This window comes from Alexandromys fortis, unplaced genomic scaffold, assembly GCF_014885135.2.
Source record: "Alexandromys fortis isolate MF-2015 unplaced genomic scaffold, M_Fortis_MF-2015_v1.1 scaffold_12, whole genome shotgun sequence".
Taxonomy (NCBI): Eukaryota; Metazoa; Chordata; class Mammalia; order Rodentia; family Cricetidae; genus Alexandromys; species Alexandromys fortis.
Window position 1 is genome coordinate 7,023,578 of NW_026067937.1, and position 23,632 is coordinate 7,047,209.

The window sequence follows — 23,632 nt, forward strand, 5'->3', positions numbered from 1 at the left end:
GACCCACTGCCTAGGGAATGGTGCCGTCCACAGTGGGCTGGGTTTCCTGCACCACTTGCCAGTTCCCTATCGGCCAACCTTATCTAGATAATTTCTTGTTAAGACTTGGTCCCTAAGTGATTCTAGGTTGTGTCAAGTTGACAGTAGAAACACACCAGCACACACATTAATTATTTAATGAGTAGCTACTCTTTCTCAGAATAAGGAACTTATAGGCAGCACTTGATTTAATTCTCACAAGAATTAATAAATACATGCATACATACACACATACATACATAAATACAAACAATTGCTAAAGACCAAGGACCGCTGCTGTCTCTATTCATGAATAAGAAACTGTGATTAGCAAATTTGTCGTCCAGGTTCTGACTGCTGACCACTACGTGGCACCACGGCACTGTCCTCATAGTAGACCCAGTTGTTCATTGCTCTTTCCCTAGAGAAGTCAGGACTTGCCACAGAAAGCTATGACAAGATGATCCTGTCTTCAATGAGTGACCTCCATTTTTCCATCTCTGTCCCCAGTCCCCGCACCACCCTTCCATCTTCCTCTCAAATTTTCTCTTAGCCATTTCTGGATATAACCTTGCACAAATCATCTCACATTTCCTAGCCCTCAAACATTTGGGAGCATGACTCACATATAGTTCCTCTGCTCCTCTGCCTCTGTCCAAAACATAAGAAGATAAACGAATTAGTGGGCCATAATCTCTCCCCATAAATCCTCTCATCTTGGTTGGTTTCCTAACCTTCTTAGATCCCCAATATCCTTCAGAGGTTGAATTGTTGGGATCACTGTAATATTGGCCTCAAGGGTGACATCCTCGAGGTTCCAGGCCCTCTTGCTGTCCATATGTACAGGTGAGCAAGAAGCAGCCTGAGGGTCAAGTTAAATAAATACCATTCTAAGATGAAACTAGATACTTATCTCTCATCCTGTATAAAAGTCAACTCCAAATGGATCTAAGATCTCAATATAAGACCTGAAACTCTGAACCTATTAAGGAAAGTAGGGAATGATTCAAGATAAGGAACAGTCAAAGATTTCCCGAATAACAGTTAAGTCACTCAGGAAATAATGACAACATTTGACAAAGAAGACTTTGTGAAATTAAAAACATTACTGCACAGAAAAAGAAGCTGTTAATCAACTAAGAAAAAAAAAGTCTACGAAAATGGCAGGGAAATCTTCACTAGCTATATGTCCAAGAGAGGATTAATATCAAGATTATACAACGAACTAAAAAAACTAAACAATAAGAAATCAAACAACCCAATCAATAAGTGGACCAATGAAATAGACAATTTTCAGACAATAATCACAAATAGTCAATAAACACATGAAAATGTTCAAGTTTATTGACTACAAGAGAAATATAATTTGAAGCTACATTAGGATTCCATAGCTCCAGTTACAATAGCGATCACTAAGAAAATGAATAACAAGTACTGGCAAGGATATAGACAAAAGGGAAGCCTTATGCACTGCTGGAAGGAAAATGTCCAGTTACTATGAAGTTTTCTCAGAAAGACTAAAGCTAGAACCCCATGATCCAGCTATCACTCCTGGGTACTCACCCGAAGGGCTCCAAGCCAACACAGTGCAACAGAGACACATGGACATCAACACTTATTGCAGCATTGTTCCGTGTCTAAAATATGGAACCAACATAGGTATCTGACAGTGTGGCAGCGGATAAAGAAATGTGCCCTATATACACGTGGAAATTTTTAGCATTAGAGAAGAACAAAGTTGTCATTTGAAAAAAAAATGATTCATATGGAGATGATCATATTAAGCAAATTAGCGCAATCTTACAAAGACAAATATCATGTGCTGGCTCTAAAATGTGGTCCCTAACTTTTATATAAATATATGAAAATCATGTATGTGTACATGATATGAAAGTTGAAGAGAACGGGGACTGATAGGAGGTGAGGGATTAGGAAAGGGGGTGGGGCTATGAAGAGAACATGTTCAGTGTACAATTCATATTGTGGAAACTGTCCTTAGGTAACATAATACTATGTACAATTAATATATGCAATTAAAATATAAAGAAAGAACAAAACATCCCATCTTCACACACACACACACACACACACACAAATAAATAAAAAATCCCAGCCCAGAAGCCAGTCCTGGAGGTCAGCAGGTGGTTCTACCCAAGAAGCTAACTTTCCTGTCCAAGAAGCTTTGAAGGCAGCCTTCCTCTTAGCTTTAGATACGAGCACTTCAACCAGCCAGCACTTAGTGACAACCCTGAGTACAGCTCCCCTTGACAGGAACCCAGAGGCACAGAAAAACGACCATTTCAGGACCAGGAAGAGAAGTACAAGAGAACTGAAATACTTATGCGGACTGAAAAGGGGAGGGAGGGTGCTCAGAAGCCAGTGAGCAGAGATGATGTAAAGGATCTTCGGCGGCCAGATTTGAGGATCAGAAAGAAACGTTAGTTAGGCATCATGAAGTACAGCTGTCACTCCAGCATGCAGAAGGACGATGTGGGAAGACAGAGACTTCCAGACCATCCTGGACTACATCCTGAGACCCTGTCCAAAAAGAAAGTGAAGGAAGGAAAGGATGTATTAACGTTATAAGACACAAAACGCTCAAGTTTATAGTACAGAAAAAGAGAAGTCATGTCACACACTGAGAAATGATCATAGCTGAGTCTAGACAGACAATAGAAACACAGAGAGTTCTTTCAACTCCATAGACTTGAAATTATTCTAATTTAAAAGTTGAGAGAAAGAACAAAGAAACATCTTTCCTTTAGTAATATACCACCCTGGCTCTTAGCATGGATAGTTTGAGAACACCAAACGGTCTTTCTTGAGCAGGAAGGTGAAAATGAGTAAACTCTCTGGGCCCTGGACTCAAGCATTCTCCTAGAAGCTAGAATCTAACTGTAAGCAATGGATGAAACAGTCACAGACCAAGTTTTAAGACAGGAAGCAGGTTAATATTATCATCCATATGGACTGTTAACAAATTACGGTACTATTCCATCTCTTCAGTGCCAAACGCTCTAATGCTTTAATAGAACCCGGAGTCTTTCAGTGTTGACCGGCCTTTCCCCTTCCTTGCTAAGGGGGTACATGGTACTCACAGAGAGAAATTGCCGAAGCCCTCCAAATGGTACCCTGCAGGAAAGAAGCCGGGCTTCCAGACAGATCAAAAGGGTTGTGTGGGCGCCATCTACTGGCAAAATTCAGGTACTGTCTTGTAGCTCCTGCACTGTGCCTCAGCCAGGACAGGGCCACTCAAGTCTCCAGTCGCCTCATCACAGATGGCAGCTCAATGCCCAGCTGCAGACAGGCATTCAGCATAGGAATCACTTCTTCCCTTGGATTTGTTTAGAATGTATTCAGTGACAGAATGTAATGTAGGTGATAAGAATCTACTAACATAAAGGCGGTGTCTTCTTGGGGTTGACCTTTTCCTACAGATGGAATTTACCCTCCTTGGGGGGCTCTCTGTATTCTGCGATGGCCAGCCCAGGCTATAATAAACACTGCATGTGTGCTTGCAGCTGTGATGACATACATTGTGTGTGGAAAGAAGCTTTCAAAACAGGCAGAACACAATCATGCCCTCCCATGTGTCCAAGACAGAATCAGATGCGGAGAGGAATCTGACCCTTGTTTACTTCACAGAATAAATTGTTTTCCTTGTTTGTTTTCCCTCTTTATTGTTGTTTTTGCCTCCCTTTGCTGACCTGCAGCTCTACAACAGAAGAACTCATATCTGCTTGCTGGTCGTCCTGTGTCCAGCAGCCGGGGTCCATTCTTTTGAATGAATCTGCAAACTGATGAATAACACCAAAAGCTTCCTACTTGACCTAGTGAGATCTCTGCCTACCCTGAGCCAGCTCTGTTGTCCTTCAGAGTGCCTGGATCCTGGAGAGTTACCATCAGCAACCTAACCAATTGAACTCTGCAGTCAGCTCTCACATCTGCAACCCAACCAACCACTCATGCTGAGGCTCAACCCAAGACCCAACCAACAGAGACTTTAGGAAAGGCGGTGCATGAGCTATCTCTGGGTACCCACTCTCCTGTAACTATGTTTTATGGATCTCCTGAATGCAAATATCATTTCCCTCTGCTCTACCCCATACATGAGCAATCGCATGGGTAAGTGGAATGCATGTCCCCTTGGTATCAAGAGCACGTGCCTACTGACTGATTTGTAACTTAGCTGTGTGGCTTAGTTTTTGCTCGTGGGATGTTAGTGAATCACTGTGAGCAGGAGCCTTAAGTGTTTCTCTGTGCCCAAACGGAGTTCCAAATGACTTTTGCCTTATGCTTGAGGCTGCAACCCAGAGCTCTATCCAGGCCCATACTGAGGGTTTCATTGTCACCACCTCAAGAACATTCACTTAGAAGTCCAGTTCTCAGCCTGACACCTCTGCCGTCTATGATGCTCCACAGCTTTACTGCCATAGACCAGATTTTCTAGTCCAGCAGTTCTCAACCTGTGGAATGTGACCCCTCTGGGGGTCAAATGATTCTTTCATGGGGGTACCTAAGACCATCAGAAAACACAGATACTTATAATATGATTCATAATCGTAGCAAGATTACAGTAATGAAGTAGTAACCAAGGGGGTCATCACAACACAAGGAACAAGGGACAAGGCATTAGAAAAGCTGAGAACCACTGTTGTAGCTCATGACTGTCCCCAGTCCCCCTTCTGCCTCCACTGGTCTCTTTCGACTTCATGTCCTTTCCAATCCGAGGCCATTTCTGCTCCCGTGCGGCAGGACAGGATCTCCCAGCCACCCTAACTGACCATGTCACCTTCATAGCAGCTTCATCTGCCGCTGCATCTCAGGATATTTGTGCAGGCCTTGCTGCATCACTCGTGGTCCCTTTCCTGCTTCTGTCGAGGCAGTTTTAAAATTTGAGACTCTCAAGCGCCAGCCTGACTCCATTCTACTCTCAGCAGAGGGCGCACTCCCTACTTGCCCTGAAACAACAGACCTAATAGACAGGAATTCTCTACTAGAAGGTAGGATAGTAGTGTGATGTGTGCGTGTGTGTGTGTGTGTGTGTGAGAGAGAGAGAGAGAGAGAGAGAGAGAGAGAGAGAGAGAGAGAGAGAGAGAGAGAGAGAGACTGAAGCAACAGAATCTGTTGTTAGAGCCCAGCCTGAGCAATATAATACAGCAGGTCCCTATTGAAAGGTAGAGACCAGTTGTGCCTCAGTGCATGAGCGCAGGTAAATGCTAACACCTGTATGGAATGACTCACACATCTGGAGTACTTTGAATTCCAGAAACCTATTGCCCATACAGTCTCCTACTGATGAGCAAGCTTCCACTGACCTCAAGCAGAGCGCCAGCTCCCAATACCCCCTGCTGCAGCTGCATGAAGTGGGAATCAAACTTGAGGCTCCTCACAATCTTCCAATGTGCCAGTGAGTGGCATCTTGCCCTTCAAGCCCTTCCTTCTCACGACCTGCTCTTTTCTCCCCACCAAAGTCACTAAATTAGAATTCCTAACTACAACCGATGCTAACTCTGCTCCAATGAGCCCTCGATATGCTGCTGGAATTACCTCTCAGATGTCACTTTTCTGGCTATGTGGGTTCGTTTCTATCCACTTGACACAATCAGAAGTCACTTGGGAAGAGGGAATGTCAGTTGAGGAACTGCCTCCATCGAACTGGCCTGTGGGCCTATCAGTGGGGAAAATTCTTGATTTCTTACTGATGCAAAAAAAAAAAAAAAAAAAAAAAAAAAAAAAAAGCTCAGCCCATTGTGTATGGTAGGTGAGCCTGGAGCCTGGGATGTAGAGGAAGGCAGCTGAATACCCAGGAACAGCAAACCAGTAAGTGGCATTCATCCATGGTCCTGCTTTAGTTCCTGCCTTGGTTTCCCTTGTGATGAGTCGGAGCCATTTCCCACTATCATAAAGTAGATTTTGGTTATGGTGTTTTTCACAGCAACAGAAAGGAGATTAATATACCTATCAGACTATCAATGCACACCAAGAATCCTCCTCCAAGTCATCAAAATCCGAGCTCTGGCACACACAGATCTCTAGAGCCTGGTCTGACTTACCTTTCCAGTCGGTCCCAAAATTCAATTTCCTAGCACCCAATTAAAGTGGCATGGAAGCTTCAGTAGAGACCAGAACCTTAAAATGCACCCACCTTCTAGAACTATTACGTTCACGCTGGACTACAAACAAACCCGGCTCTTCCCCTGGTTATGCAGGAATCTCCAACTACAACTGTTTGGCCTCACATTGAGACCAATGGTCGGGTCAACATCACTCCCAAACATCTTTGTAAACTGGGAATGTTGTTCACAGAACTGAAGCTGATCATCTTAACTGCTTCTGATTCTGCTAAAAAGCAAAAACTGAGCTGCTGAAGTCACACAGCATGGGCATTGCTGTGGATGCAGGCTCTCGGAGGACCTCAAGGCCAGCTGTCCTGGGGTCAGCCAGGAGGCCTTTCCTGTTCTGAGAGGGGTGCTAGCTTTCTATTCTACTTCCAAAGATCTTTGAAGCTCAGAGAAGAATTACAAAGACTAATCCTCCCAGATCAAGTACTTTCCAGAAATTCCCTTCCTGGATAGAGTGGCGTGCTGGCAGTTTGCTGTGGTTTCAAGAATTTAACCCCGGAGTTAAGAAATTTATCAAAGAAATTCCGATTTTAAATGCACTACAGACAACAAAAGTGGAGCCTACTTTGCTGACTCCTGACCAGAGCCACCTCTCAAGTTCTCCTGGCATGGACACCGGCCGTGTAGTGCATGGAACAATTTGGCTTCACTTGAGCAAAAGGTGAACTTGAAGATCAGATAAGGAAGCTTCTGGAAACAACAATCCCAAGTGCACAACCACTATCAATCCTTCATAGACGAAAACACATCTTTGATTTGACAGTCCTAACTACAAAGCCCTCTGGCTACAAGCTTTCCAAACTCAGAGTCCACCAAGACAAACTTAGATTGTGTTGCAAGCTGGACCAGGCAAAGCCGGCGTCGCTGAGTGTGTGCAGGGTGTGCAGGTGTCTACTTACTCATGCAGTCTCCTCCGTACCAGCCTGCTCTGCACTCCGCACAGTAGAACCCCTTCACGTAGAAGTCGTCCAGAGTTCCGCCCCATGAGCCATTCCGGCAGCTCTTGCAGTTTTCAAAGATGGTACAACCTGAAACATCCCATAATATTAGTCTATAGTCATCACCTTTGCAGATTCTGAGGCTTCTTGGGAAGTAAACTCTCTCTCTATCTATCTATCTATCTATCTATCTATCTATCTATCTATCTATCTATCTATCTATATATATATATCCACTATCCCATCCCCATAGCTTCATTTCTGTCTGGGGCATCTGAACCTGGAAAGATGCTGAAGATCTTAGGTGAACCTGCTCCTCCCAAGGAACAGGAGAATTACCAGGGTTCAGGCAAGGAGTGTGGAAGGAAGGGGATTTGAGCATCTTCCTGATTAGCGGTTGTTGTTTTATAGAAAGAAATACAAAACAGCTTGTAGTGCAGGATGGAATCAGCTAGTGTGGTACTAGCTTTTGCTTTTTGCAAATTTATTTCATGTTTATCATATAATAGAAAATTCAGATGAACAAAAGAATTTATTTAAAGAAAAGAAAACAAGAACACCCCAAAATGGTATCATCTGGAAAATTCTGTTAACACTCTTTCTTACACCTGGTGGCTGGGAATATAATCCAGGCCTAAATTCAACCCCAGAACCCAGGTTAAAAAAAAAAAATCAAAATCTGGGTTTGATGGTGTGAAGCTGTGATCCCAGTTTCGTGGAGGCAGAGACGTAGACAAGCAGATACCTGGGGCTCACTGGCCAGCGCACCTAAACTGTTTTGTAGTGATATCTTGTTTGTGCTCTAACAATTAAAGGTTGCCTGGACATCAGAGCTCGCCACTAGCTAACCATGGAGGCCAGGCATTGGTAGCACACACCCTTAATCCCAGTACATGGGATTTCATGCCTTTGATCCCAGTACTTGGGAGGCACACACCTTTAATCCCAGCACTAGGGACAAGGACGAAGAAACAGGAAGTGCTATAACTGGGCAGAAAGAGGACTATAAGGCAGGAGGAGACAGGGGCTCGCTCCCCTTTCAGGCTGACGAGTTGGTGAAGTAAGAAGGAACTGTGGTTTTCTCCTTTGTCTCTCTGATCTTTCAGCACTTACCCCTCTATCTGACTCTGGGTTTTTATTGTTAAGACCAATTTGAATTCATGCTACACTATTGGCAAGTTCCAAATACTTATGCATACACAAAATTAGGCTTCTTCTATATACTATGCATTTTGTCTTAATAATTCATTTTATTTACAAATGGTAAATACCTTTCTATTAAATATTCATCTATGTCATGCAGTTCTATAACAAAATTACAGAATGAAATCTGTCCCAATAACTAGCTACAGTCTTGCCCTAGAAAGGTCAGGCAGGCAGCCCCAACAGGCGAAGCACATTAGAAAGAGCTGAGTGTTGTTCAGATGTGGTTTGCCTCAAAAGCAAGGTCTCTTGAAGGGTTGAGGGGGCGTGAGAAAAGGTAGAAATAATTCCTTCTATTTATCAAAACACAGACCTAAGCCCTGCCTTAATGCCCTCGCCCGTCAAAATGTGATTAAATGGTATCTACCTCACAGAATTGTTTAAAAATACATTAACATGTGTAAAGTGTTTGACACATAATAGTAAGTACTTTCAGATTGTGAACTCTTATTATTCTGCTTTCCCATAATTTCATCTGACTTATCCTTATTATTGCACACTCCGTACCTAATGTTACCTGATATTGCCATTCTCCTATTGCAGACTCAAGCAAAGGGATATACCTTGATCTGCATTAAATTCCCAGAACCCATTTTAGTGCTGAACAAAATTATGCTTGAATTAATGAATAAATGACTAGTGAACAGTTGGAGATGACCAATGTTGGCTTGGGTTGACAACATGGTTCTTCACTTCTTGTGCGTGTGTGTGTATGTGTGTGTATATGTGTATGTGTATGTATGTGTATGTTTATGTGTGTATATATGTGTATGGGTGTGTATGGGTGGGAGTGGGGGTGCTCTATATCAGTAGGACTCAGAGTCCTCTTGCCATTTCCTCCTGGCTCTTTTTTTCCTCTTTTACCAGAGAAGCCAAGTTGCTGACCTGATTAATGTGGTTGACCCATCCTCTGCCTCAAAACTGAGACCCAGGGGGCTCCTTGAACCTTCCAAGCTCACTTATATGTCACTGAGGAGGCAAATGCACTCAGAACCTGTACTCAATGGCCATGCTAACTCTATTCCTTTAGCTACACCTTAGGTCCTTAGGTTCCAGCCACAAAACCCAGCCTGGAGATGAAGGTGAGCCAGGCTCTGCAAGAAACACACTAGGCTGCTCACTGGCTGACAAAGGAGCTATAGCAGATCTGCACAGCCCAGTGTCAACAAGCTATAGTAATTCACACAATGCAGTCATATGCAACTGAAGAAATGAACAGGATGGATCTTTCTGATGTGAGATATCTCCAGCACATATTGTTATGAAGAAAATACTACAAGATAGTTTCCAATGGTTATGCTATGTTGTCTTTTCTGTGGAATCATGGAAGAGAAATAAAAGCATGTGCCTATTCCCTTGTGTTTTCAGATACAGAAAACAAATAACCTATCTAGGTATCAGATAGGTGGCATAACACCAAAAAGGAAGCCACATCCATTGATTTTACAGTACAGCATTTTGATTATACACATCTACCAGCATGCACTCTAAAGTCAAGAGTGGCCATAAAGAATCATAACTGTATGAAGTGCAATTATGGGTGGTACAGATAATACTATTGTTATTTTTCACATTTATAGTATGCTATAAGATGAGGCAAATAAGGAATTATGTTAAAATTTATAGGAAATGACTTTTCATCATGAGAAAAAATCAAGGAAGTAAATAGCCTTGTATGGTTATGTATAGACTTGAGCATTTGCAGGCTGTCTATTAGTTCTTTAAAAAGAATAGGTATAGGATAGATTATAGAGGGATTAGAAATAGAGGATAGATAGATTGAAAGATAGATGATAGATAGATAGATAGATAGATAGATAGATAGACAGACAGATAGATAGATTTATAGGTAGACAGACTGACCACACCTTTAAACTCAGCACTGAAGAACTGAATTTTGTTTAAGAGCCTGAGCTACATTGAGTGATCCTCTCTTAAAGCATTGGTGTCTGGGTACGTAACACAATGGTAACATGCCAGGCACTCTGGGCATGATTCCCATCACTGCAGATGTGTGTGTGTGTGTGTGTGTGTGTGTGTGTGTGTGTGTACACATTAACAAATATCACACAAAGAAACTAAAAACTGATTACCTATTGTCTTAGTTAGAGTTTCTATTGCTGTGAAGAGACACCATTACCACAGCAACTCTTATAGAGGAAAACATTTCATTAGGGCTGGTTTACAGTTTCAAAGGTTTAGTTCATTATAATCATAGCAGGGAGTATTGTGGTGAGCAGAGAGATTTGACTGGATACTGGATACTGGAGAAGGGCCTGCTACATCTTGATCCACAGGCCAACAGGAAGTAAACTGAGATACTGGGCATGATTTAAGCATATATAAGACCTCAAAACCTGCCTCCACAGGGACACACTTCTTCCAACAAGGTCACACCTCCCAGAAGTGCCATTCCCTGTGAGTTTATGGGGCTCAATTACATTAAAACTATCAGCAATGACAACCCAAAATTCAGAAGTACCCACAGAACCAAGACTGTGCTCTTAGGATAAGAGTTTCTTGGAGAAACGACTGAATGCAGATCTGGGCTGGAATATATATAAAATCTGAAAGACTTGTTCATGGTAGAAACCCAAGAAGCTTCTAATGCCAGGGCCCATGTCTGGAGGATAAGGAGTAAAGACTAAAGGAACTCTCAGTACCCTAAAAACGGGGTCATATGTATGCTAAAGAAGGTAATGACAGAAGCTGATAGACTACAGATATAAACAAACTGTGGTTCCCATTGGCACACGCTGAGGCTTCTTGGACCTCAATGGTGGTTTCTCAGTGCTCAGAAAAGGAGTTTCAAAGCAGCCTTCTTCCTTTGCCTTGCCTGCCCTTCAGGGTAGCAGAGTGATTCCTGTGGGACAATCATCCACTCTCCAGAGCCAGTGGCCACTCCCAGGACCTCCGAAGGAGGGACTGCAGATCTTGCATGCTGCCTGTAGTTTGTACCTTTCTTACCTATCACATGACTGACTGACTGACACCCACATCACCTTATAATAGCTGAGGTTACCCTGTGGTTACACAGTAAACACAGGTCTCCCTCAAACTACTCAAAATCGTGCAGACAGTGACTAGTGTCCCACAATAGAGGAATCTTGAGGCATTGTTCAGTCATTTCTCTACAGACCCCTCTTGCCAGCCAGGAAGTTGGGGTGGTTAAGTTGCCCTTCTGAAATCAAATTGCAGGGCTACCGAAGCTAGTCCTGCTTTGGTTTCAAAACCACCCTCTGTTTTTAAAAGAAGGGGGAAGACAAAAATTCCAACAGCACAGTTTTTATCTTTCATTCCTTCGCCTTCAGAAAGATCACCGGACAGTCTCTGTGTCCCCTTCCTTCTGACCTGTCCTGGAGGATCAAGGTAAGCCTCCTGGATGGGGGGTGGAGTGGGAGTCAGAATGTAAGGGAGAAATGGTCCCTTGTTTTCCTGCTAGTAAATGCCCAGAGCCAGCCACAGTGAAACACAGTGAGAGGCTCAGCCTCCATCGTCCTTGCTTTCTGCTCTTCCCGCCCAATTCCACTCCCGATGACTCTCAGCCCTTTACCTAACTCTGTCCGGCAGCCTTCTGACCTTCATTGCAGTGCCCATTAATTCCCTCCTGCCCTTCGTTCTGCCCTCCTTCAGATCTTTTCCCCATCTATAGCTAAAGAGAAATTGCTTTTAACCTTTCGCCAAAAGATCTCCAGCAGCCTGTATCTCACGGCAGGGCTTTGGAAAAGGCTCTTTTTTATTCTGCTCCTGCTCCTCCTTTCAAATTGCTCTCCCTTAATATCTTCTTGCCTGTCCCCCTTTCCACACATCTCCCAGCACAAACTTGCTTTCCTTTACAGAGTGAGCTCCTTGGAATTCTCAAAATCTCATGCTTCCTCCTGATGCAGGTCCCTTGCACATTCTGTCAACAGCTGAACCCCTCCAGTCCCCTGGATCCTCTTGAGACTGCTGCTTGCATCTTCAGTATACACACCACATCACCTTGCTTAATAAGTCTTCATTGATCTTTCCTCTGCCTCATCCCATTCTCATTCCTGTTACCATGGTGCCCTGTGCATCTCTACCACAGTCCTTACATAGCAACAATCATAGCTCCCTGTTCCCCACCTTCCCTATCAGCCTGTAAGCTCTGGCAATGTTGGGAATGTGTCTTTAAACAAAATGGCTAAAGAGATGGCTTAGTGTTTAAGAATGTATACTGCTTTTATTGAGTTCAGTTTTGGTACCCATGTCAACGCTGCCTGTAACTCTGGCTCCAGTGCATATGGATATTACATCATCTTCTGACCTCTATGGGAATACACACACACACACACACACACACACACACACACACAAATAGATAAATAAAAAATTTAGAATATAAAAAACAAAACAACAACAAAATCAACTCAAATTGTCATCTCCATAACTGCCTAAGAGCTACTCGGTCTGCTTGCTAAGTGGACAGATGAGTGGACAAACTCTCAGATGTACAACTAGATCACAGAAAAGAATACCAATTACATAGATAACAGATAGATAGATTCTCTTCCCTGCAGTCAGACTTAGCTGAGCTGTGTCACTCTTAATAACCATTGCAGCACAGCCCTGGATGGATGGATGCCTGCCCGAATCCAGACATCCACTCTGTGCCTGTCCAGGGCCTCAGATAATGTGACGATAACTTGTGGTGTCCCGTTGCACACTCACCTGGGTGAATCAAGCAGGAGTCGCATTCATTGTCCTCATTCCTGCAACATGGGATGGTGTAACCCACCACTTCCTTCTTGCCTGGGCAGACGCACTCAATCTGGTCGTATTCACAACACTCCCTACACATGATGTTCCACTCAGCTCCAGGGCAGGCTTCGTTAATCACTGTGTACTCTGCAAGGCAAAGCAAGAAGGTGAGGCTAGGGGCTAGCAGGCATGGGAAGACCCACAGACATTCCACCATTAGGAGCAACCTTGCCCTACCACAGTGTCATCTTGTCTGAATGAGAGGCACTGGTGTAACCTCTTACCAGGTCAGTGTGTCCAAAGGAAGGTGACCTACCCTAGGGGTATTCAAAGCCATTCCTTGGTATACATAAAACATTGGTTCTGTTTTTCATCTTGTTTTTAATCTTTATAGAATCAAGCTTCAGGGGCTGTGGATGTAACCCACTTAATAGAGTACCTGCCTATCTAGTATGCATAAAGCCATGGTCTTGATCCCTGGCACCACAAAAATGGGTGTGATGGCTCATATCTGTAATCTCCAGTGTTTGGGATGTGGAGGCAGGAGAGTTATGAATTCTGGGCCATCTTTGATCTACACAGTGAGTTCTAGGCCAGCCTGAACTACAGGAGAACTTTTCTCAAATAAAATTTAAAAGTGTGCTTCAACAAATACAGATAGACAAGCAGTAAAATGTCTTCATAATCAATACACCAATACAGATTCCTTAGGTTTTGAATTTGTTTTAGCTGTGTTAAAGACTAAAACCAAAGCACTCATTGTCAAACTGCGGTCCTCCTGAGTCCTTATTTCTATTTTTCTGGAGATACATCTGGCTACCTTATAGATGCATGTGTTGCTCACTACACAGCACCAAGAGAGACCATTCTACTGCATGGTTGCATAGGACAACCCAGCAATGGGACCCATCAGAAAAGCCAGAGACCACTATCTAGATGGGGCCATTCAAATACAAGACTAGTGGCCAAGCGGAAACTATGTCACTGCTTCCAGACTTGATTCTTCCATGATGCAGTATGCCCTAGCCATGGCATCTTCAAATATAAAACCAACAGAGAAGACAACAAGTATCTTTATTAGAATGTTTGGGAGAATGTCAAGGCTGAATTCTTTAGCTCAACTTAGTACAACCAAGCATTCTTTCCCCGGACAAAAAGTATTTGTTTGTGAGTGGGATATTTTTCCTTTCATTTTTTTTTTCATTTCTTTTTATATATGCAAAAATAAACCTTAAGTAAAAAAGAAAACCATCTGGCAAAATCTATAAGAGGGATCGGTTGGAAGCTGTACAGAGCAACCCAGGCTAAAGAACAGACCTGCTAGCTCGTATTTAGTCTTCTTATTTTTCTTCTTCCCCACTTTCCATTTCAAAAACTGTTGCATAAGATGATTAAAGCAGAAGTGGGTCAGGTATTTGAGGAAGAAAGTGTATCTGTCTGGGCAAGGTCCCATGGAGCTTTCCCTAGATGCTGTCTGCAGGGATGCCCAGCATGCATTCTGCCTAGCAGCCGCTATGGCTTCAAGACCTTTGAATCTCAGAGTTTAGCTCTCTGTTCTTTTCCTCTACATTTGAAAATTCCCTAGGTTATGTCTGGCTTAAACTTGCACAGGTCTTGAACACGATGTCACAGTCTCTGTAAACTCGTGTGCACTTGTTCTGTGGTGTCTGGGAAACGCTATTGTCTTAAAACCACCCATTACTTCTGGTTCTTACAGTCTTTCCCACCCCTCTGACATGGATCCCTATGTGTTGAGTGAGGGGCATGAGAAAGACATCCCATTCAGGGCTGAGCACTCCAAAGTCTCCCATTCTCTGCATTTTGTCCAGTTATGGGTCTCTGTGTTAATCATCTACTGCAAGAAAAAGCTTCTCTGATGAGGGTTGGAGAATGTACTGATCTATGTGTATAGAAATACATCATTAGGAGGGGTTTTGGTGTAAAATAATTATTATTTACATAATTTGTATATACAGAATATAACTGCTTTTTGAAGAACAAGAAAATTTACAGATGAAGGATATTGCTATTCTTTTGTCAAAAACTTCTTCAAGTAAGAAGTTGGTCACTTTCATTTAGAATAATATGGTGGTAAACAGAGGATATTAATATTTATATCTGTGCCTTCATTGTTTATCAGTGATTAGACTTTTGAACCATGATGGACTACTTGCTAAGATGTAAGTGATCTGGATGGGAAAAAATCAAAAAAAAAGAAAGACCTTTAATCACATCTTGAAGATTTATAAAACAAATTCCTTACAACATAGCTATATCATAGATCTTTCCACCTTCTAAGCTAAACACCCTGATTATGTTACTTTATCCCAATATTTGTTTTGAAGCTATAATAGTAGGACAATTTGTTGACTAATTTGATTCTCTGTAAAATGATTGTCCTGTGTTCTTTATACAATAAATTATATCTTCCCATAAAATTAGTTTATTACAGAATAATAAGAGATAGGGGTTAAAAACATAAATATTATACAAGGATAAATAATAGTTTACTCAGTCACAGTAATCTAACCCAAGTAACGTTAAGAATAAAAGTCTTTCCAGAACATAAAATTTTTTAAATTTACAAAATAGCATTGAAATTTCAGTATGAATTACTCCCATGGTTTTGCGACGTTACTCACATGAAATAGATGCAAACTTTTGAGAATTTTCTTCTAATTTATAGATCTTCTTTCATAACAAAGACGTTGAGCCATAAATTTGACTCTAAGCCACAGAATGGGAAATGCACTCACAGCAAGTTTCAGCGAATTAGCATCACTCTGAGACTCACTGAGTCCTATCTTCTTTTGCTTAGGAACATGAAAACTGGCCACCATTTTATCAATGTACAAAGATAAAAAATTACCTAAATATAAAAATATTTTTCAACTTAAATACATTCAAAATGGTGTTAAGACAAAAGTTTGTAGCACTAAGTGCTTACATTCAAGAGAAAGAGCTCACTAGCATCCTTTTTGTCATTTTTAATTGTTTTTACTGAGCTATATTTTCCTCCCCTACCCTCCCTTCCCTTTCTCTCCCCTTCTCCCCTCTCCCATGGTCCCCATGCTCCCAGTATACTCAGGGGATCTTGCCTTTTTCTATTTACCATGTACATTAGATCCATGTATATTACCCTTAGGATCATCTTTGTTGTCTAGGTTCTCTGGGATTGTGAATTGTAGCTTAGTTTTCTTTGCTTTATGTATAAAAACCACTTATGAGTGAGCACATATTCTATTTGTCTTTCTGGATCTGGGTTACCTTACTCAATATGATGTTTTCTAGATCCATCCATTTGCCTGCAAATTTTAAGATGTTATTTTTCTGCTGTGTAGTACTCCATTGTGTAAATGTACCACATTTTCCTTATGCATTCTTCAGTTGTGAGGCATTTAGGTTGTTTCCAGGTTCTGGCTATGACAAGCAATGCTGATATGAACATAGTTGAGCACATGTCCTTGTGGTACAATTGAGCATCCTTTGAATATATACACAAAAGTAGTATTGCTGGGTCTTGAGGTAGGTTGTTCCCTAATTTTCTGAGAAATTGCTAATTGATATCCAAAGGGGCTGTACCAGTTTGCACTCCCACCAGCAATGGAGAAGTGTTCCCTTTACCTCATAGCCTCTCTAGCATAAACTGTCATCATTGTTTTTGATCTTGGTAATTCTTACAGGTGAAAGATGCAATCTCAGAATTGCTTTGTTTTGCATTTCTCTGATGGCTAAAGATGTTGAGCATTTCCTTAAGTATCTTTCAGCCATTTTAGATTTCTGTGTTGAGAGTTCTCTGTTTAGGTCTGTACCCCAATTTTTAATGTATTATGTGTTATTTTGATGACCAGTTTCTTGAGTTCTTTGTATATTTTGGAGATCAGACCTCTGTCTGATGTGGGGTTGGTGAAGATCTTTTTCCATTCTGTAGGCTGCCATTTTGTCTTGTTAATTGTGTCCTTTGCTTTACAGAAGCTTCTCAGTTTAAGGAGGAACCACTTATTAATTGTTTCTCTCAGTGTCTGTGCTACTGGGGTTATATTTAGGAAATGGTCTCCTGTGCTAATACGTTCAAGGCTCACTAGCATCTTAATAGAACACATGAAATCTCTAGAAGAAAAAGAAGTAAGCACACCCAAGAGGAGTAGACTGTAAGAAATAAACAAACTGGTGACTGAAATTAATAAATAGAAACAAAGAGAATAATAAAAAGAGTTATTTCTTTGAGAAAACTAACAAGATAGACAAATTCTTGTCCAAACTAACTGGAACGCACAGAAAGAATATCCAAATGAAGAAAATCAGAAATAAAAAAAGGAAAATAACAACAGGCACTAAGGAAATCCAGAGAATCATAAGGACATACTTTAAAAGACCTGTACTTCACAAAATTGGAAAATCTAATGATAGACAATTTTCTTGATAGTTACCACTTACCAAAGTTAAATCAAAATCAGGTAAGCAATTTAAAATAGACCTATAACTCCTAGTGAAGTAGAAGCAGTCATTAAAAATCTCCCAAACAGAGGGGGGGGTGCATGCTTGCAATCCCAGCACTCAGAGGCAGGCAGATCTCTGTGAGTTTAAGGCCAGCCTGGTCCATAGCATGAGTTCCAGGATAAACCAGAACTTCTTTACAAAGAAACAACTCTCAAAACCAGCCCTAACAAAGAAAACTAGGGCCAGACAGTTTTAGCATAGAATTATACTAATTTAAAGAAGAGTTACCACCAATACTCTTCAAATTATTCCATACAATAGAAACAGAAAAAAATATTGTCAAATTCATTTTATGAGGCCACAGTTACCCTGATATCCAAACCACAAAAAAACCCAACAGGGTGAAGTGGGGAAAGGTGGGGATGAGAACAGGAAGATAAGGTGAGGAAGGGGAGGGGAGTTGGGGTTGAGGGAAGGAATTCGGGGAGAGCCATTTGATACAGAAACCTAGGGCAGTGGAAACTGTCTAATATATCTGAAGGCAATTCTAATGAGGTCTCCTAATAATGGGGGCTATGGAGTCCCAGTTGGCCATCTCTTGTTGCCAAATGTGGCTTCGAGCATCATGATTGGGTTGCAGTTAGTTGAGTTGTCAGCAAAAGGGATCCTATGGAAATCCCCAAATAATTGAGGCTGTTGCTCAAACAATGGTTTACGCTTCAAAAACTGACAGCAGGGCCCATTGCTGAGGACAAACACTCACAACTCATTGAACATGGAGAAGTAGAACTAGAGCCTGCACGGAGCCTTCAGCCCTACATTCTAGTGTCTTTGGTTCAGAAAGGTGCTCTGCAGGCTACCAAGGGAGAAACATAAACACCAATCCAGCCAAGAAACCTTTGACCTATAATCTATTCTGCCTACAAAATTGGCGAGGACAGTGGTGACACAGAACCTTAGAGTAGTCTGATTAGACTCGAGGCCCCTCCACAAGATTGAACCCATACCCAACACTGTTTGGGTGACCAAGAACAGAAGACGAGATAGCCCAGAGACCTAATGTAAAGTCAAGTACCACTAATCTTTTAAAAAAAATTAATAAGTTGACTCCTAATGATAGTCTGCTGTACTCATAGATCAGAGCCTTATCCAGTCATCCTCAGAGTGGCTTCCTCCTACAGCAGATGGGAACAGATGCAGAGACCCACAGCCTTGTATTACACAGAGAGAGTGGGTCCTTGAGACACACAGCTCTAAATAGGGCATCTCCATCAGATCACTCTCCTCAGCGCTCAGGGAACCAGAGGAGGCAGAAAGAGTGCGAGAGCCAGAGGGGATGGAGGACGCCAGGAGAACAAGGCCTCTGTATTAACTAAGAGAAGCTCCTATGAACTCACAGAGACTGAAGCAGCAAGCACAGGACCCACATGGGTCTGCACCAGGAACTGTGCATATATATCGCAGCTCTCAGCTCAGTATCTTTATGGGACTTCTGAGTGTGAGAACAGGTGGATATCTGACTCTTTCGCCTGCTCTTGGGATTCTTTTCCTCCTGTTGGGTTTCCTTTTCCAGCTTTAATATGATGGTTTTGTTTTATCTTATTACCTTTTATTTTATCCTGTCTGGTTGTTATCTCTTGGGCCTATTCTTTTTAAATGAGAAACAGAAAGGGAGTGGAACTAGATGGGAGGGAAAGTGAGAGGAACTGGAAGGAGTAGAGGGAGGAGAAACTGTAGGCAGGATATATTGTATGAAAAAAGAATCTATTTCAATCGTATTGTTAAAAAAAGAGAAAAAGGAAGGAAGGAAGGAAGGAAGGAAGGAAGGAAGGAAGGAAGGAAGGAAAAGAAAGAGAGAAAGGAAAAGAAACAGGAAACACAAATAATGGTCAAGAAGGCAACACAAAAAGCTCTGCTGTGCCCACAGAGCTGTGAAGAGTCAGGTTCCTCGCCCCTCCCCTGCCTTACCCTGCTGTCTGTCAGCGACAACTGGTTCTCATCTTTTCTCAGTTGCTCTGAATGCTCCTCCCCAAGCTCTTGTCCACCACAGAACCTTCCTCTGTGCTTTTCCCATGGCCTCTGTCGCAGCTCTGCATCACCCCTGTCAGGGAGGGCCTCTCTGGCCTTCTCCTCAGAAACACATTCCACACACATCTCACCACGGTGTCTCCACCACACACTGGATCCCATTGGTTGTCTTGCAGCACACAGCGCTGCTTTTATTCTTTCTGTCTCTATTACAGCCAGCCCTCCTCACCTATAGGCTTGGCACCTCCAGATTCAAACAGCTTCTAGTCAAATTTTGTAAAAACAAATTTCCCTATATTAAACAGGTATAGAGACTTTTTGAAAATAAGTTTTGTTGTGTCCCATTGCCAGTGCCATTTTAACTTTTTTAAATTTTCTTTTTGATAAATGAACTTGAACTCCATAACTCAGATCTGGAATGTTAGGGTTTGATGCAGCCAGCAGCAGACAGGCTGCCTGGCAGGGTTAGTCTTTTGTCTTTTCAAGTGATTTTCCTATTAAAAACAAAGGGGGTAAATATCATACAAAGAATAAAATCATTATTTAAAGAATATGCCAACTATTTCTACCGTGGTATTCTGTAATACTGATAAGCTAGGAATGCTTCTAAGCATAAAGGAGAATGTGCCAGGTATTACACAAAGACTGATTTTACCTGAGATACTTGAGCATACATGGACTTTGCATAACCACAGGGGAGCTGGAACCAACCTCCTTGGATACCATTGTGGGGTGACTGTCCTTGCTTATCTCCTTTCCCTTTTGCATGACCCAAATGCAACTAACTCAGTCACAGCTGCCAGGAAGGCTGTGCCAGAAAGTGCAGAGAAAGCAAGCATTGATCAGACATCAAACTCTAGAGCTAGCTTCCCCATTCCAGTTAAATACATAGGATCCATCTTGGACCTCTGAGCCAGGAGTCAACTTTGTTCATTGGATGATATCAAAGCCAGGACTTATTCTTCCTCTAAAAGGAGTGTCTAGAACAGTTGGCCCAGGTTTCCTCCACTATGGGTCTGTCTTCCTCCAATCCAGCCCTTGTCCACATGTTTTCTGCCCTTTCTGAACAGCAAATAGCAAGGTGTGGGCTTATGTCTTAACACTCTCCATCCCTCCACCCTGGAGCATCATCCCCTTCCAGGTTTCCTAAAATTTCTAGATCCTAGTAACTTCTTGAGGCAGCTCACTGCACAGTTGAAACTCATTTGCAAATTTTAGGAATTATCTCTAAGATGTCGTATTCTGACATGGAAGGCCAAATGAGGTTTGTTCTACTTGGCCACATCCTGTTCACCAAGCAGCAGATTGGTTCTCTTCCAGCCTGGGTGCCTCCATTTTATCCAAGAATTAATTCCCTGAAGTAATTTCACTAGCATGCCTCTACTTCAGTGAGCAAGCCCAGCTCTGCCCTGCTAGCCTGTTCTATTAATAGAAGCCATTTCAGCCCCAGATAATGGCCTCAGCAGAACCTGGTGGAAAGGATTTGGCAGATGCAACTTATTAAGGTATCCTGGGATGAGAGAAGGGTGCAGGATAATCCAGATGTGACCAGTGAAACCACAGGAGGGTGTAAGAAGGAAGTAGAAGGGTGAGAGTCAGAAAAGGAGGTGGGCACATACGAGTAGAATATGGAAGAGAAAGGGACTTTGACAACAAAAGAGGGGGTCGGGTGGGAAGTGAGAAGAAGGAGTTCTGGAACAAGAAAGGAGAGAGCGCAGGTTTGAACAGACCGGTTTTGCCTGGAAGATTCATTTCAGATTTAGCTGACTTCCAAAGTAGAAGGTGATCAATGTGGGCTATTCAAAGTCATTAAATCTGTAGTTATAGACTGGAAAATCAATAGGGGATTAACACACTGGGTCCACTCAGACAGGCTAAGCCACAGAAAGTCACATGGCCACTCTATGCTTCATTTCCCTACAAGGCTGAGCACCAAGACCATGGGTGAACTGATGAATTAGCTCTCTCATTCCACAAGAAATTATTAAGTATCAGGTATGTCTTAGGAAGGAGCCTGACTACTGAATAAACAGAGAGCAAACATACCATTTCTGAACTCAAGGAAATCACAGTTTAGTAGAGGGATAGAGGGTCAGATGACCCCATGGGATCATAAACTGACATAGGAGAAACTTATGAAAGTAAGTAATCATGAAAGGACCTTTAAATAAAATGGGCTGGGGTCATTTAAATTAAGTCATAAAAAGAAACTGATCTATTTGTAAAGATGAGACCTTTCCCAGGAAGACAGGACATGACAGATAGAGGTCATTGTTTCAAAGGGTCATACAAAGCTCTTTTTCTCATGTTCTAAGTCCATGGTCCTTCTTACTCTGTCATCTTGAAAGATTCAGCAATGTGGCCTCTGAAATGGACTTGTAGTAAGTAAGCAGATAGGTGTTAATGGGGTTTCCTGTCCTGCCTGGTTTCTGTCCTCCCACCAGGTCCCACAGCTGTTTAGCCCTAAAGAAAATCACACAGAGGTCTATATAAGTTATAAACTGATTGGCCCATTAGCTCAGGCTTCTTATTAACTCTTACAATTTATATTAGCCCATTATGCTAGTATATGTAGGCCACACGGCTCAGTACATTTTTGGCAGGGCAGGTCACATCTTCCTTCTTCAGTGTCTGGACAGGACTGCAGAGAGAGCTTCCCTCTTCCCAGAATTCTCCTGTCCTTCTTGACCTGCCTCTACTTCCTTCCTGTCTGGTTGTCCTGCCTATACTTCCTGCCTGGCTACTGGCCAATCAACATTTATTTAAAACATAATTGACAGAATATTGACCATTGTCAATATCTGTCATCTCCAGATAGAGACTGGAGATGTAATCCATCAGTTAAGATCACCTGCTGCTCTTGCATAGAACATAAGTTAAATTCCCATCACCAACAATGAGGGACTCACAATTTCCTGTAACTCTAGCTTTAGGAGATGCAATACTTCTCCCAGGTTCTACACATGTGCACATGTCCCCATGCAGATGCACACACTCATACTTGAAAACAAAATACATTTTAAAAATAGACACCTGAAATATCCCAGGATAGCTTGAGCTAACTTGCTAAGGAGACTTGAGGTCTCCTTATATAATAAGCAGTCAAGAGTAGTGCCTTGGAAGTCTTCTCCATTTATTAGAATTACGTTTGTGGGAAGAGAACACTGAGGACTTGACTTCAGCTATACAAATTCAAGGAGTTTCAGGATGGAACTGAGGTCCAGTTTCAGGACCTAAGACTGACGGAAACAACAGCAGCAATAGACATTTAGTCGGTTTTCTCTATGTATGCTGAGTGTCTTAGGGTTCCCATTCCTGTGAAGAAACACTATGACCAAGGCAACTTTTATAAATAAAGCATTTAATTGGGATGGCTCAATTACAGTTTCAGAGATTCACTCTATTTTCATTGTGGCATTGAAGCATGGAGGTGTGCAGGCAGACATGGTGCTGGAGAAGTAGCTGAGAGTGTCACATCTTACAGGCATCAGGAAGTCAAACTGAGACACTGGGCAGTTTTCTGGAACTTAGGAAACCTCAAACCCCACCTGCACACTTCCTCCAACAAGGCCACACCTCCTAATAGTGCCATTCCCCATGGGCATATGGGGATAGATTACATTCAAACTACCACACTGAGGCGCATTAGCATTTCCCTCACTTTGAAGGCACTTCTGCATTCTTTATGCAGTCTTCTTCAAAGTGAGCCAGGGAGGTTCATGGTGTACTTTCTTTTAAGTCAGAATCATTTACTCTAGTCTTCATTTTACCAGGGAGGAAAGGCTATGGGGGGAGGGGACCCTAGTTACCTTATTAATGGAAGCACAGAGAAACATGTTGTGGTTTGAATAAGTAGGCAGCAGCCCTCCATGGCCTCTGTATCAGCTCCTGCCTCCAAGTTCCTGTCCTGCTTGAGGTCCTGTCTTGACTTCCTTTGATAATGAACAGTCATGTGGAAGTGTAAGCTGAATAAACCTTTTCCTCCCCAACTTACTTTTTGGTCGTGGTGTTTCTTTGTAGCAATAGAAACCCTAACTAAATGTAATAAAGGCATTGGTGACCTCAAGGCAAGATCCCATGCAACTAAACTTGCAACTTTAAAAAAAAAGAAATTAAAGAAAAGCTTAGGGCCAGGTGTAGTGGTACATGCATGCCTTT

The 23,632-nt window shown here is 42.2% G+C and overlaps 1 protein-coding gene across 1 annotated transcript in view; it reads right to left on the minus strand.

The window, feature by feature from the left end:
* The window catches only part of Pamr1 (peptidase domain containing associated with muscle regeneration 1), a 91,319-nt gene that overhangs the window by 54,644 nt on the left and 13,043 nt on the right, over positions 1 to 23,632 (minus strand). Inside the window, exons 2-3 of the mRNA XM_050147122.1 lie at positions 12,977 to 13,153; positions 7,043 to 7,171 (exon numbers count right to left, since the gene is read on the minus strand). Of these exons, the coding sequence (XP_050003079.1) occupies positions 7,043 to 7,171; positions 12,977 to 13,153 (306 nt within the window). The remainder of the gene's footprint in view (positions 1 to 7,042; positions 7,172 to 12,976; positions 13,154 to 23,632) is intronic.